General features: G+C 40.4%; 1 protein-coding gene across 2 annotated transcripts in view; it reads right to left on the reverse strand.

Moving 5' to 3' along the window:
- Window positions 1-1,215: 1,215 nt before the first annotated feature.
- LOC108717634 (ras-specific guanine nucleotide-releasing factor 2) overlaps window positions 1,216-16,729 on the reverse strand; it is a 148,486-nt gene continuing 132,972 nt past the window's right edge. For both annotated transcript variants that reach the window (XM_041568609.1, XM_018264856.2), the window contains exons 25-27: window positions 16,273-16,390; window positions 11,635-11,703; window positions 1,216-3,380 (exon numbers count right to left, since the gene is read on the reverse strand). In XM_041568609.1, the coding sequence (XP_041424543.1) occupies window positions 3,288-3,380; window positions 11,635-11,703; window positions 16,273-16,390 (280 nt within the window). In that variant the 3' untranslated portion in view covers window positions 1,216-3,287. The remainder of the gene's footprint in view (window positions 3,381-11,634; window positions 11,704-16,272; window positions 16,391-16,729) is intronic.

Here is a 16,729-nt window from a genome sequence, read left to right on the forward strand (position 1 = left end):
TTTTACACTATTAACAACTCTTTATTTTCTTTTTAATGATGCTCCAAGCCACCTTTCTGCCCCAGACTGGCTTATGCATTGATGGGGTCTTAATACTGAAGAGTCAAGGGATGCAAGTAAGCATTTCATATTAACCAACACTCATAAATAACCTGCAAATTATAAATGGTGCTCAGTGATTTCATCAGTATTAATGAGTCCTTAGTGATGTCACTTGTTTCACATTACAAATATAATATAAACTGTATTCCCCCCTTCATTGTAAATAAGAGAATATTAGGTGTGACAGTTTTGCTTTATAAAGTCATAGGATAAAATTCTCTATATAAATACCCTCTACCATAGCAAATAAAGAGCAAGAGTTTCAGTACACAGCAAGGGGCAAGGATTAAAATAAACTAACATGGCTTCCCTTCAAAATCAACTATCGTGGTTCCTCCTGTAAATAAAACACAAGGCAAGTATATCATTACTAGGATGTAAGAATGGCCCGTGTGCTTATTTCATATGGGGAAATGCACCTGTTCTATATTGCATTTTGCATACATTGCTTTCTATGCAGATTCTCAGCTTAATATACAGTATGCTATGGGTGATCCCTGTGGCTACTTGAGTCCTGACTTGAGTCCTTCTGCAAAAGGTGATGTTGTTAAACTAGTCAGTTCTGTCTTTTCACAATATAATATTGTTCCATATAATTTGTAGGGATGCACCGAATCCACTATTTTGGATTTGGCCGAACCCCAGAATCCTTTGCGAAAGATTTGGCCGTATACTGAACCGAATCCTAATTTGCATATGCAAATTAGGGGTGGGAAGGGGAAAACATTTTTTTGTACTTCCTTGTTTTGTGACAAAAAGTCACTTGATTTCCCTCTCCATACCTGATTTGCATATGCAAATTAGGTTTTGGATTTCGTTCGCCCAGGCAGAAGGATTCTGAAAAAGGCCGAATCCCGGATTGAGTGCATCCCTAATAATTTGTCTTTAAATGGGTTGTTCACCCCTTACTAACTTTTAGTATGATGTAGAGAGTGATATAGGGAGACAATTTGAAGTTGGTTTTCATTTATTATTTGTGGTTTTTGAGTTATTTAGCTTTTTATTCAGCAGCTCTCCAGTTTGCAGTTTCAGCAGCCTGGTTGCTATTGTCCAAATCACCCTAGTAACCATGCATTGATTTGAATAAGAGACTGGAATATGAATAGGAGAGGCCTTAATAGAAAGCTCAGTAATAAAAAGTTTCAATAACAATATATTTGTAGACTTAAGCTGGCCATAGATGCAAAGAAAATTTCTTTCCTACGATTTTCGGACCTTGTGTTGATCATCCTGATCAATCGTTTAGTCAGTTGGACAGGTTAGAAGATTTCTGTCGGGTAATGATAATATCGCTGCATATATCTGATAATATCAATGGGTCACTACTATTTCAGGGACATAACTTTCATACAATTGCTGTCATGGCCAGAACATCGTGTGATTTGTACTTTTACTACTGTATTTAATCTGAATGGTTAGTGGAAGGTCAGACGGTTGTGCCGTACGATCGTTCATACCATATGAGGCTAGAATCTGCATGTCTATGGCCAGCCTTACAGAGCATTTGTTTTTAGATGGGTTCCGTGACCCCTTTTTGAAAGCTGGAGTCAGAAGAAGAAGAAAGCGAATATTTAAAAAAAGAAAGAAATGAAGACCAATTAAAAAGTTGCTTAGAATTAGCCATTCTATAACATGCTAAAAGGTGAACCACCCCTTTAAGGTAAAGTTAACGAAAGCAGAATTCATTTCACATTTGATAATGAATCATTTTACTGAAATCAATTATCCCTAAGCTGCTTACAGTGCTATGTGGCTTGTGCCATGTAATAAGAAAGAGAAGGGGAGCACTCATATTTATGGGATTTGTGGGACTCTTGCTTTACAAAAGCTACAGGGATCTACTTGTTCCTTAAACACACACACAACTTTTATATCAGTTAAAAACTATTAGACAGTGCTCGTTAATACATACATTATTTATGGGACCATATATGGAATTCCTGTAGAAGTCATGCACTCGCCATGCAAAGCATCTGGATTATCCACAGTATTTTTTATCTTGATGTTTACTGTAGATTTCATCCGCATCCATCACAGGGCATGCAATCCATCACAATGTATCAGGAGTAAGGAAGGGACACTGATAAAGCATGGTGTATGTAGGCATAGCATCAACAATCTTTAGTTACTTTGGAAACTTCAGCTTTTAAACACAGCAATCGTGTAACAGTATGTTTTGTATCGAGCCCGAGCAGCAAATATCCCACTGTTGTGTCCCATTTCTCTAGTGTTCCGTTTCACACACACACACTGCAGTGCGACTGACCAGAGTAAAAGGGACGTAATGATTGAATCTTCTTGATGGAAAGGGAGAATTTGTGATTTTCAGTTATTAATAAAGGCTGAAGTTGCAGTCGAGGTTCTAAAAGCAGTGGGTTGCAAGTAGTAAAAGAGGCAGAAAATTGCTGGAAATAAGAGTAAAGCTGCAAGCTAAAGGTTAACTGACATATTTCAAGACTGGATTATAAAGGCACACACATAAGACATAAAACAAGGGCAGCTTTCTGTGTAGAACAGAGAAATATTAGTGAAATAAGTGTGATCCTGACCAAAATATTAAAATGAAAAAAAATCAGAGACATGAGAAGAAAAAGGGACATAGAAATCTGACAAAATCAATTGATTTCCTTCCCCAGCCGGCTCCTGCACGGCACAGTGCCATTAATAAGAATGAATGGCCAAGCACAAGATACAGTTTAAATGGTGAACTAGGAAAACATGTTTCCTTGTAGTTTCATGATGGTGGTATCAGGTCTTCCCTATAAAAAGGAAAGTTTTGTGAAAGTCAAAAATACATGACATGATTCTAACCAGCTCTGGCCCCAACCTCATCCTGGTACTTGTCCATAGAGCACAAGCAAGCAATGTTCCTTTATTCCCATACAGAATGTTTTTTTAAAACCACATCAAAGTCACATATTGCTGCTTAACCTGTCACAGCGTGGCGACGATGATGTTCTGCCAGTTGTTCCCTATGGGCACGGAGTCAAGGTCCACAGGCTTTATGCTCATTCCTTTCGTCCTGCATGGATTCAAAATGGAATAGGGTGCCGAGCGGCAGACACTTTCCACTGAAGGTTGAGCTTCACCCCCTGCTCTTCTCAAGCTCTGCTGATCACAGTGTGTCAGGTTACCATTGTGAAGTGAAAGCAGCATTGCACAGGGAACACACACTTTAATACTCTTCATGCTGGGAGACGTGGTTCAATCCTCAAGGACAATTCATATAGATTATCTTCATCCAGAACGCGAGACTTGTTCAGAAGAAACTGAGTGACCTGTAAAAGACAGTTGCAGATGACTATGATTGTCAGAAAACAACATTTCCTTTAGTTCTTTCACTTGACTCGGGGATTTTATGCCCGAAGGTTCAATCACATTCATGGTCAATCACTGTATTTCAAGGAAATGACAAAGGAATTGTATAATAATACATCTCTGTAAAATAATGCAATGTATCAGTGTTTGCAGATGACACAAAATTATCCAGCCCAATTAATTCCATCCAGGATGTGGCATCCTTGCAACATGATCTTGACAAACTGGCAGCTAAGTGGCAAATGAGATTAAATGCTGATAAATGTAAAGTCATGCACCTGGGATGTAAAAATCTCCAAGCCACTTATACCCTTAATGGGACTGCACTAGGCAAATCCATTATGGAAAAGGACCTTGGGGTCCTTGTAGATGATAAACTTGGCTGTAGCAAGCAATGCCAGTCAGCAGCATCAAGGGCAAATAAGGTCTTGAGCTGTATTAAAAGGGGCATAGAGTCAAGGGAGGAGGGGGTCATTCTTCCACTGTATAGAGCATTTGTAAGGCCCCATCTAGAATATGCCGTACAGTTTTGGTCTCCATCACTCAAACAGGACATTATTGTATTAGAGAGGGTACAGAGAAGGGCAACTAAGCTGGTAAAAGGTATTGAAAATCTTAGCTATGAAGAAAGACTGGCCAAATTGGGGATGTTCACGCTGGAGAAGAGGCGCTTAAGGGGTGATATGATGACTATGTATAAATATATAAGGGGATCATATAATAATCTCTCTAATGCTTTATTTACCAGTAGGACTTTCCAGCTGACACAAGGTCACCCATTCCGATTAGAAGAAAAGAGGTTCCGCCTAAATATTCGGAAGGGGTTTTTTACAGTGAGAGCTGTGAAGATGTGGAATTCTCTCCCTGAATCAGTTGTACAGGCTGATACATTAGATAGCTTTAAGAAGGGGTTGGATGGCTTTTTAGCAAGTGAGGGAATACAGGGTTATGGGAGATAGATCATAGTCCAAGTTGATCCAGGGACTGGTCCGAATTGCCATTTTGGAGTCAGGAAGGAATTCTTTCCCCCTCTGAGGCAAATTGGAGAGGCTTCAGATGGGTTTTTTGCCTTCCTCTGGATCAACTGGCAGATAGGTAGTTAATAAAAAAAAAAAAAAAACGTTGAACTCGATGGACATGTGTCTTTTTTCAACCTTACTTACTATGTTACTATGTTACTATGTAATACTCTGTATTATTCAAATTAATTTCTCCTACAAAAGAGCTGGTTTCAATGATGCCTTCTCTACAGATGCAACCTGCAAAAATTACAGGTTTATAACAGAACTGTCTGCACTAAGGTTTCTGTAGGGACGAAGTCTGTGTCCCTAGGAGTAACTCTCCCCAATTTTGTCACTATATTCCAGTGTTGTACCTAGCAGATGCAGTCTTCCAAGCCATTCTGTGGATTAAAGTCTCACTTACTTTGCATATCAGTTTTTTTACAAACAGGTCAGCCCAATTTTCTTGCTGCAAGATAGAAGAGCTTGTGATTGGTCAAGCTGGCAGATGGATTCACAGAGCACCTCTTATCTGCAGCAAGCATAGTGAGCTGAGCTGTTGGTGATACAGCCTGAGGGAGAGAGATACAGTACAAGGGGTCATTTATGATTCCCATGGGCAGAATAGCAAGAGCAATGAGGGGTGCAAGTGACACTCACTCAAGCACTTCTGACATAGGGCAGGTGGTACAGACAGGGCTCCATTGCTTCCTGTAGAGTCTGCAGCTACTTCACTTGTGTGTCTGTGGGGGAGGCACGTAGCTGGGTACATTTTGCTAAAAACAGGCAGCACTATGGGTGTAGTTGCAGGTCTCTCTGCTTCAAAACCAAGCAAAGATAATTCAGAAACTGTGGAAGAAACTGTGCAAAGTGCAAAAAAACTGCTAACTTGCACTTTTTCTCCATTAAAGGAAAACTATACCTCCCAAACAATGTAGGTCTCTATAAAAATATATTGCATAAAACAGCTCATATGTAAAACCCTGCTTCATGTAAATAAACCATTTTCATAATATAGTTTTTTAGCAGCATGTGCCATTGGGTAATCATAAATAGAAAATTGCCATTTTAAAAAAAACAGGCAGCCCCCTGGGATCGTATGATTCACGGTGCACACAAACAAACCATACATGTTAGGTCACATGAGCCAATTAACAGACAGAGTTTTGTCTTTTGCTTCCACACTTCTTCCTGTTACAGTTAGAGTTGTCGTATTTCTGGTCAGGTGATCTCTGAGGCAGCACACAGACCATCACAAAATGGTGGCTCAAGGCAAGAGATGTAAAAGGGCAATATTTACTTAAAGGAAAACTATACCCCCCAAACAATGTAGGTCTCTATTAAAAGATACTGAGTAAAACAGCTCATGTGTAAAACCCTGCTTCATGTAAATGAACCATTATCATAATAATATACTTTTTTAGTAGTATGTGCCATTGGGTAATCATAAATAGAAAATTGCCATTTTAAAAAATAAGGGCCGCCCCCTGAGATCGTAAGATTCACTGTGTACACATACAAACCACATGTAAGGTCACATGAGCCAATTAACAGACAGAGTTCTGCCTTTTGCTTCCTCACTTCTTCCTGTTACAGTTAGAGTTGTAGTATTTCTGGTCAGGTGATCTCTGAGGCAGCACAGATAGAGTCACGAAATGGTGGTTCAAGGCAAGAGATGTAAAAGGGCAATATTTATGTAAATATATATTCCAGTTTGGTAAGATTCTTTAATATGTCATTCAATTTGATATAAACTATCTGTTGCTTAAGTATTCATTTTGGGGGTATAGTTTTCCTTTAAATCTATTGCTTAAGTATTCATTTTGGGGGTATAGTTTTCCTTTAACGAGGTGGTCCCTATGATCTCATGGCAAGGGAGATGGAAATTAATTGAAGAAAGTTTCTTTGCACGGCTAGTAAGATTGCATTGGGTCAGGCAATATTTATTATTATTATTATTATTAATTAAATCAAATGGCACATTTACATTCCCAAATTCAATGTTTTATGAGCTCATTGTGGAGCACAACACTGTGTCCATGAAGCAAAGTGCAGGGTGGGTACAAACACACTGCTTCCTGAATGGAGTACTGGGCTGTAGAACCAGTATAGAGGCAACAATGATGAAGCTTTGTGTTACAGTGTTGGTCACTAAGTGTCAGCTTGCCATTGATGTACTACAGGTCAGGCCAAAATCAATTCTAGAGATTAATAAGTTCTCTGACAAGCTCTCATGGGGTTGTGCCCAACCACAGAAACCATGGGCTTCCAAGCAGCTGAGTCAGGATCTGAAATGAAAGAAAACTGACTCTTGTGAAAAAGGGAGGAGTCTGGTGCAATTTCTATTATTAAAAATATCATTCTGAAAGCGAATGAGGAACAAAGTCTAAAAATACCTAGAAAACCAGAGCTGCTCGTAGACTGGTCAGCAAATGGCAAAACCTCAATAGCACTTCATTATATTTATATTGGCTGTGCTTTAAATATTGCAGAAGCAGGTCATGTTTAAGCCTCTTCCCTGAAATTTCTTTTCACTTAGACTGTACATACACGTCTGACTTGAGAGACTGTTACCTGCTAGACTCACCAATCCCTGTGCAGTTACGTGGTACATATTTGGTATCTGTTATCCAGAAAGCTCTAAATTACGAAAAGGTTGTCTCTCACAGACTCAATTTTATCCAAATAATCCAGATTTTTAAAAATGATTTCCTTTTTATCTCATGAGACCCTTATTGGAAGCAAAACTGACCTACTGGGTTAATTTAATGTTTACATTGTTTTCTAGTAAACTTTGTTATGCAGATCCAAATTATGGAGAGATCCATAATACAGGAAACCCCAGGTCCCGAGCACAGATGAATAGCACTGATGACAGCTCTGTAGGCCTCTCACTGGGGCTGATACAATAATATGCAGAAAAAGTTTTTTTTAGATATATTTTCAATTCAATGTGGATGTTTGAAGACACAGCAGCTACTTAACTTGTGTGTCTGTGGGCAGGGCCGCTCCGGCCATGAGGCAAGGTGAGAATCTTGCCTCAGGCGGCACGGAGCGGCCAGTTACCAGGGGCGGCAAAAAGTCGCCTCTGGTAACTTTAAGAGCCGAATTTCCGTTTTTTAAAACGGAAATTCGGCTCTTCTAGCGCAGCGAGCGCTATTGCGCTCGCTGCACTAGCTATGCGGCCCCTCCTCCACCCGCTCCGACGCTGGTAGTTAGAAGAGCGGAGCAGGAGGAGGGGCGGCATTGGGGCTGCTGCCTCAGGCGGCAGCAGCCCCTGAAACGTGCCTGTCTCTGGGGGAGGCACGTAGCTGGGCCACCCGCCCCTTATGGATACATTTTGCTAAAAACAGGCAGCACTATGGGTGTAGTTGCAGGTCTCTGCTTCACAACCGAGCAAAGAGACCTGCAGCAATTCACAAACTGTGGAAGAAACTGTGAAAAATGCAAAAAAACTTTTTGCACTTTTTCTTCATTAAAGGGAAACTATACCTCCCAAACAATGTAGGTCTCTATAAAAATATTCATAATAATATACTTTTTTAGTAGTATGTGCCATTGTGTAATCATAAATTGAAAACTGCCATTTTAAAAAAATAAGGGCCTTCCCCTGAGATCGTAGGATTCACGGTGCACACAAACAAACAAACGAAACAAACCATACGTTAGGTCACATGAGCCAATTAACAGACAGAGTTCTGTCTTTTGCTTCAACACTTCTTCCTGTTACAGTTAGAGCTGCAGTATTTCTGGTCAGGTGATCTCTGAGGCAGCACACAGACCATCACAAAATGGTGGATCAAGGCAAGAGAAGTAAAAGTGCAATTTTTACTTAAACATATATTCCAGTTTGGTAAGATTCTTTAATATGCCACTTAAATTGATATAAACTATTATGTTTACTTAAAGGACCAGTAACATCAAAATTTTTTTAAAAAAAATTCCTTAGTATACATGAAAAAATAAACACCAAGACAAATAAAACTTTAAAATAGCAAAGCCTTTATTAAGAAATAACTTACCGAAACTCCACTTCCTGTCCTCTACAGAAAAGGCGTCACGGCGACCATCCATTGTGCGGCAATGGATTTCTCCTCCTTAGCTCTGTCTCGTGTTGTATTGACAGCATGTGAAGTGGCTGATGCATCAGGGAGTGTGGTTTCCATGTGTGCGGATTGCTGGCTCATCGGCGCATCTGTAGAGTCTCTGCGGCGGGGGAGCTGTTCAGAGTGGAGCTGGGGCTCATCGTGGATGTTTGCAGTTGCAGGCAGCAGGCAGATCAGAGAGGAAGCGAGAGAAAGCGATCCTCCCAGGCTGGAAAGTAGCTCGCCTTTCCCCACTCACTTCTTTCTGACTTTGCGCTCTCTCCTTAGCGCTCAACCTGACAGCGCCGCTCCTGCAGCTGCTGTAATTCTGGGACGTGACCCCGGGGCTTTGGCTGGGTTGGAAGCTGGAGAAGACTTGCGCCGGTGCAAGTAGCTGAGATCCTGTAGGTGGTGCTGGGGGAATTTGGGTTGGTTAGAATCGCTCTCTAGCACGGAAAGCAGTGCATTGTAAGAGTGGCTACGTGCCAGTAACTGGGACTTGATCGGCCTGCTGCCTGCAACTGCAAACATCCACGATGAGGCCCAGCTCCACTCTGAACAGCTCCCCTGCCGCAGGGACTCTACAGATGCGCCGATGAGCCAGCAATCCACACACATGGAAACCACGCTCCCTGATGCATCAGCCGCTTCACATGCTGTCAATACCACCTGAGACAGAGCCAAGGAGGAGAAATCCAGCGCCGCACAATGGATGGTCGCCGTGTCGTCTTTTCTGTAGAGGACAGGAAGTGGAGTTTCGGTAAGTTATTTCTTAATAAAGGCTTTGCTATTTTAAAGTTTTATTTGTCTTGGTGTTTATTTTTTCATGTATACTAACGAATTTTTTTTTTAAATTTTTTTTGATGTTACTGGTCCTTTAAATATATATTCCAGTTGGGTAAGATTCTTTAATATGCCACTTAAATTGCTATAAACTATCTGTTGCTTAAGTGTTCATTTTGGGGGTATAGTTTTCCTTTAAAGGGCTTGTTCACCTTTGAGATAACTTTTAGTATGATGTAGAGAATGATATTCTGAGATAATTTGCAATTTGTTTTATTTTTTTTATTATTGAAGGTTTTTGAGTTATTTTGCTTTTTATTCAGAAGCTCTTCAATTTGCATTTTAAGCAATCTGGTAACTAGGGCCCAAATTATCCTAGCAACCATGATTTGAATAAGAGACTGGAATATGAATAGGAGAGAGTCTGAATAGAAGGAGCAGCGATAAGAAGTAGCAATAACAATACAATTGTAGCCTTACAGAGCATTTGTTTTTTTAGAAGGGGACAGCGACGCCCATTTGAAGGCTGCAAAGAGTCAGAAGAAAAAGGCAAATAACTATAAAACTATAAAAAAATAAATAATGAAAACCAATTGCAAAGTTACTTTAAAGGTGAACCACCCCTTTAAGTAGGTGGTCCCTATGATCTCATGGCAAGGGAGATGGAAATTAATTGAAGAAAGTTTCTTTGCACTGCTAGTAAGATTGCATTGGGTCAGGCAATATTTATTATTATTATTAATTAAATGAAATGGAACATTTAAATTCCCAAATTCTATGTTTTATGAGCTCATTCTGGAGCACAACACTGGGGTCATTTATAAAGTTCGCAAAGCGCATATTTTTTCACAAATGGTTGTTCGCAAATGTTTTGCACTGCTCTGCCCGTCTTTCCGGTTTTCGCGAATTCGCAATGTGAATACATTTTCGCAAATGGCGCACAAATGAGACAGGAGTTTGCGCAAACGCACCCAATGCGTGAGGTTGTTGTGCGCGAAAATAGCGTTGATAGTAAATAAAATTCGCACTTTGCAAAACTGCTTTGCAAATATTTTCTCCGCCACCAAGGTTGTTGCATAATTCAGTCGCAGAGTGTGCGCATAAATATTCGCGATTTGCAAATTTTGACATATTTAAAAAGCTCTTATACACATTCGCATTGTGAAAAAAAATTTACTTATTCAGCTTTATAAATATAACCATGCACAGGGCGAATATATTTACTTTGCAAACCAATCTGCCTTGCGCAAAGTTTATAAATGACCCCCACTGTGTCCATGAAGCAAAGTGCAGGGTGGGTACAAACACACTGCTTCCTGAATGGAGTACTGGGCTGCAGAACCAGTATAGAGGCAACAATGATGAAGCTTTGTGTTACAGTGTTGGTCACTAAGTGTCAGCTTGCCATTGATGTACTATAGGTGAGGCCAAAATTAATTCTAGAGATTAATAAATTCTCTGACAAGCTCTCATGGGGTTGTGCCGACCCCCAGAAACCATGGGCTTCCAAGCAGCTGAGTCAGGATGTGAAATGAAAGAAAACTGACTCTTGCGAAAAAGGGAGGAGTCTGATGCAATTTCTGTTATTAAAAATATCATTCTGAAAGGGAATGAGGAACAAAGTATGAAATACCCAGAAAACCAGAGCTGCTCGTAGACTGGTCAGCAAATGGCAAAACCTCAATAGCACTTCATTATATTTATATTGGCTGTGCTTTAAAAATTGCAGAAGCATGTTTAAGCCTCTTCCCTGAAATATCTTTTCACTTAGACTGTACATACACGTCTGACTGGAGAGACTGTTACCTGCTAGACTCACCAATCCCTGTGCAGTTACGTGGTACAAATTTGGCATCCTTTATCCAGAAAGCTCTAAATTACAGAAAGGTCGTCTCTCACAGACTCCATTTAATCCAAATAATCCAGATTTTTAAAAATGATTTCCTTTTTATCTTATGAGACCCTTATTGGAAGCAAAACTGATCTACTGGGTTAATTTAATGTTTACATTATTTTCTAGTAAACTTTGTTATGCAGATCCAAATTATGGAAAGATCCATAATCCAGGAAACCCGAGGTCCCGAGCATTCTGGATAACAGGTCCCATACATTGCTGAACATTAGCATTGCTGAAATTGAATATATTTTCAATTCAATGTGGATGTTTGAAGACACTATTTAGTGCTATGCTTGACCTTGCATGAGTCTTTTGGGTTATTTCACTTGATTATGACACAGTACAGATACTGAACATGTATTAAAAACCATGTCTGTGTTGGAGGTGATTGGGAAGAAAGGGTAAGAACTAAAGAAAAGGCATTTGATTAAAACAATGTCAGAATTACCTTAGGCTGGTGCTCTATGCGGTAAGGGGTCTGCTGGAATTGGCGTATTTCTCGAATTATATGCGATATCTGTGGGAAAAAAAATGCAACACTATAAACACAGCGAAGATATTTACCTCCACTCAGACAAAACTTTTCCAAAAATAGCATATTCCTTTACACTGTTTAATATATGTGTAGGGATGTGAACATTTAGGCACCCTCACACATTATTGACAGGCACATCCCTAGTATTATGGACGTCTAAATGAGTCCTAATGGGGAACTTGTGCTTATGTAACCCCTGTAGTTCTCACAGTGTATGATAGATGGCACAGTGTCATTGTATTAAGGTCTTGGAAACCATGCGGTCTGGGTTCATTACTTTAGCCCAAACAAGCAGGCTGGAAGGGAATGGGTAGTGAATCCTAGGAGCAGTGGCCCTAGTAAAGTGATAGCATACTCTTTTATAGATCACTCTAGGAGTGATAGACAGGTTATGTAGTTGAGAAGCTCAAGGCTCCGACGAGGATATTAGAGGGATTAAGATCTCTGGGTATTAATAACCCAGAGTAGGGACCAAGTGTTGAGATTAGGCATGCGCAGTAGGAGGCATTTGCCGGTTCAGATCTACTGCGCATGCGCTGAAAGTCACAAAGTTTCTGAAAAAGAAATCAGAAACTTTGTGACTTTCGGGCGCATGCGCAGTAGATCGAACCGGCCTCCAACTGTGCATGCGCCCGAATGTCACGAAGTTTCCAAATTCTTTTTCGGAGACTTTGTGACTTTCGGCGTATGCACAGTAGATCCGAACCGGGAAAAGGCTCCTACTGCGCATGTGCCACCAAATGCTGATGACTACAGGAAGAAGAACGCTCGGGAGAAGATGGCTGCCGTGAACTCCGCTGGAGAGGACCTAGAAGGAGGGGTGAGTAACAAGGTAGGGGCATTTTCCCAGGGGGAGAGGTAGGCCGGGGGGGGGAAAGAGGGTGCCTACGCAGGGGAGGGATTTTTGCGCCTAGGGGGTTGAATTCTCCTTTAAGGTGATCCTGAAAACTGGGAAATACCTCCTCTCAAGTTGCATAACCCTCTGCTGATGTGTCCCTGGCCTGTAGGGATTCAGCCTATATTGGTACTGTGAGTATATTCTGCCTTTATGCTATCTGTGCTTTAAGCTCCACTGTGGATATGAGCTACTGTAAATAAATACTGCTCTTGGTTAAGCATAAAAGAACCTCTGGCGCCCAATTCTTGTGCATCGGCACACGGTTACAGTTACACTACACCCTGCCTCCACCCCGCTGCGAGGGCTTACCCCTGTGTAAAGAGGGTCTCATTTGTGGTTCCACACCACATGGAAAGTGGCTACAATTGACCACAGTGGTGTCAATTTACTATAGTGCTACATAGGAATCAAGCTTTTGTAATAGTTCTTTGTATATGAACTGTAGTTGTACTCATCTGACATATACATGCCGAACAGTGATAGGAAAGGGGGGCAATACTTGTATGTTTAACACCGATACTGCAGAGCTAAGTAGGGAAAAATGGAGAAAGCAAGTGTGAATGACAAAGTAGAGAAATAGTGAAATAGAGAAGTATGAGGAGAGGGACCTTTGACTCTGGCCAAGCTGAGTTTCAGGTGAATTTGGGAGCAGACAGCTATTTAGTCCCGTTGTATTTGGCTGTAACAGTTCTGGTTGGGTCTTCACAAAGTCTCAATATACTGTTCAAATAGCACTTTTGTGAATGTATGTTCCCATTGTCTTGTCTTTCTGTGTGACCATTTCTTCCATTATAGCTCTGTGCTCTTTATGGCGGAGGATTCCTTGTAGGGAAGAGGGAGTTGCTGTTTTCCAGTTACTGGCTTTTAGCCATTGTGGTGGGATAGCAATGAGGGGGCAGTAATCCCTTGCTCCATTCAGACACTTTTATGGGGAATATAATTTATAACACAGTGTCAAGTGTCGGGAGTCCAGTTGACCAGTAACACCACAAAGTATGCATTTATACTCAGTGTACTGTAACCCTGCACTGGGGAGAAACTGTGATTGCTTCAAACACAATACTACAGCTGATATAAATAACACTGGTGTAAAGCCATTAGAGGTAGTGCACACAATTACAAAGCAAATAACAGAGAAGTTGTGTTCTATTAGTTTTACTTCTTATGCAAAAGATATACAGTGGCATTTATGGCTACTGAAACATAAAAATGTCATCTGTCTCATATGAAACGGGACCTTTGTTGAAATTGTTTACTTGTAGGTGACAAGAACGAGATACAGTCATTTTTAAAAAAACTGTAATGCCATACAGCGAAAATACTCATTTGTTAACATTGAAAGATCTGTTGGATGTTGTTACATGTCACTGGTATAGCAGTTTTTTGGAATGATTCAAAATGTTTGGTGTATTTGGGGCTGATGTTCTTGTCAATTCAGTCCACTGTTAGTTCTGTCTGTGCTGTGTTTGGAATGATCCCTCCCAACAAATTGCACAGTATAGCTTTCTAGGTCTACTATTTGTACCAACTGTTCCAGCGTGAGCTAGATTCCAGGTCCACTGCTTTGTTGGTGAGTCTCTTGATGTCTCTTTAAAGTTTGGTGCAAGTATCTGATAGTTCACTATGGACCATGGCAAATTCTTCTACTCTCCGTGCACTTGTGGGTGTCCTGTATTCCCTTACTGATGTTGGTTGCTGTGTTTAATGTCCATCTTTAGAAAACTTCTGAAGTCTTGCAGTGTGTTTTCCAGCCTTGGTGGCTGCTGTGTTATTTATTTGTATTCTCTGGCTGGCTTTCATGATGCCATTTCTTTATGCCTCATTATACTCACAGACAGTAGGCAGTTTTGTTTTATTATTTGGCTTTAGGTCACACAGCTCCAGAATTCCATCATGTGTTTCCTTGATTCCACCCCATTTCTTTCTGATGCCAAATAAATGCAACTTGAAAGAAGTGCCTTTAAAACAGCTAAATTCAGCCCAAACAATAACAAAATGTGAATCAGACATATGGGATTCTATTATTACTAATTAATAGCAAAATATCATGAGCAGCACAAAAACTGAATAGTTCCAGCATATACCTAGGACCATTTCCCCCATGATAGTCACCATCTGTTATAGCGTGACGTCTGGCAGGAAGAAAACATGGCTGCATGGCCAACACTGCCTGAAACATTAAGAATTTTGGCATTTTATGCTGGAAAGAATTTGTTCCAGGAATTTATTTGTGGCCTAAAATAGCAAAACACAATTCACAAATGTACCTTTTACGTCCATGAATCTGACTGTATTGCTCCATAACATACAGCAAGATCTAACATGCTACAGTATAATGGTTATTTAACAGACATACTGCTGTCAGTAATTCACAAAACTCACAACTGTAAAAAATGGCCGTGACACTTTCACTGACCTGATTGTGAACCTGCTGGCCCATTACTGATTGTTCCCTCCCTCACCCTCCAGCCTGAATGTCTTAACTACCATCACGGGTGCTCTAGAGGGCCTTGGGGAGGGTGCCAGTGGGACTTGGGAAAAGTTAGATATGCAGTTTCCAGGTAATGGTACTTTTACCTATTTTGTTGATCCACAGCCTGTGAGCAGTTCTCGGTGGAGACAGACAGACAGGAAGTATTGATATGGTCAGATAACAATATCCACTGCTGCAAAAATGTGGGCAAAATTCACAAGTAGCTCAAAAGCATAAAGCTGGCCATACACCAGAAAATACACTTCCAAGCAAACAGATTTTTATATCATTTGTCCACCCATGTGCTCAGCTTAATGAAGCTCATCTAATAATTTGGCATTGGACTAATGAGGGGATCCTATGGAGATCCCTTGAGAGAAGATCACATGGACATTGTCAAACCTGCCTGGTAGATATCTGCCCAATATTATTTGGACAGACCACTGTTTTCACCATGCACTAGTCATTAAGTTCCTGAACTGATCTGGATTGGCTCAATAGTGCCAGCTTATGTCTCACAGCCCAACACCCTGGAGGACAGAAACTAGAGGGAGCTGCAGACATTAATGTACCGTAAGTCCAGAAAGCATTTTGGAAACAGCAACTGCTTAACAGATTTTCTTACAGAAGCCCTTTACTGCCATTAGATCTTATGTGTCAGTAACACAAATTGAGTACATAGAGATGGAGCAAACTTTATCTAAAAATTTCGCTCAGAAGTCCTTCTATTTCAGTAGAGCGCTATCACACCCCTTTTTCCAGTGAAATACCTGCTGTGATCTGTGCGCCAGTGTACCATGTGATAATTATGTACCATGTGATAATAATGTACCATGTGATAATTATGTACCATGTGATAATTATGTACCATGTGATAATAATGTACCATGTGATCATAGTGTACCATACAATAATAATATACCAGTAAAGGTTTGATACAAGTGGTTTATAATGGAATTTATCACAATCTAGTGCACAAAATATTAAGCAGTTAAAGGCATGTACAACCAAACGGCATGCGATTCCCCAAAAACAGAACCATTGGGGAATATGTGAATGTATATTTTCCCCATAAGCAAAAGATGATTTATTTTGCAGCCATTTAACTGTTAGAAGGCAATGTAATGCACTTACAGTCTAATCACTGTTTTAGTTAATAAAGAAGGAAAATGATATTTACCATTCGCATTTTGGAAAAATTGACAAGGCCTTCCTCAGTGAAGTTTGGGGTACCCTCTTCTATAAATGCAAGGTCGGTCAAATACATTCCAAGGTAGGGCACTGAAGGTGGGTTACAGCTGCCGAGCATAAATGACAAAATAAAAGGGCCATTTGTAACATGCACCGTAGGAAATATACTCTGACCCCTACATTTGAAGCTGTCTAAACACATAGTAATAGATTAATATATTTCGCTTCACTTAACATGTTGCTATTTAAAGTAAAGCTTTATAGTAAAGCCTTTGAGCTGTCCCTTTTATGCATTATTTCATATTTTCTGCTAAAATACTAAATACTATAGGGGCAAATTCACTAAGGCGCGAAGCGCCGAACGCTAGCGTTAATTCGCTAGCGTTTGGCATTTTCACGCTGCGCAAATTCACTAACGAACGCTGTCGTAGTTTCGCTAGTGTTAC

Source organism: Xenopus laevis, chromosome 1L (genome assembly GCF_017654675.1).
Source record: "Xenopus laevis strain J_2021 chromosome 1L, Xenopus_laevis_v10.1, whole genome shotgun sequence".
NCBI lineage: Eukaryota > Metazoa > Chordata > Amphibia > Anura > Pipidae > Xenopus > Xenopus laevis.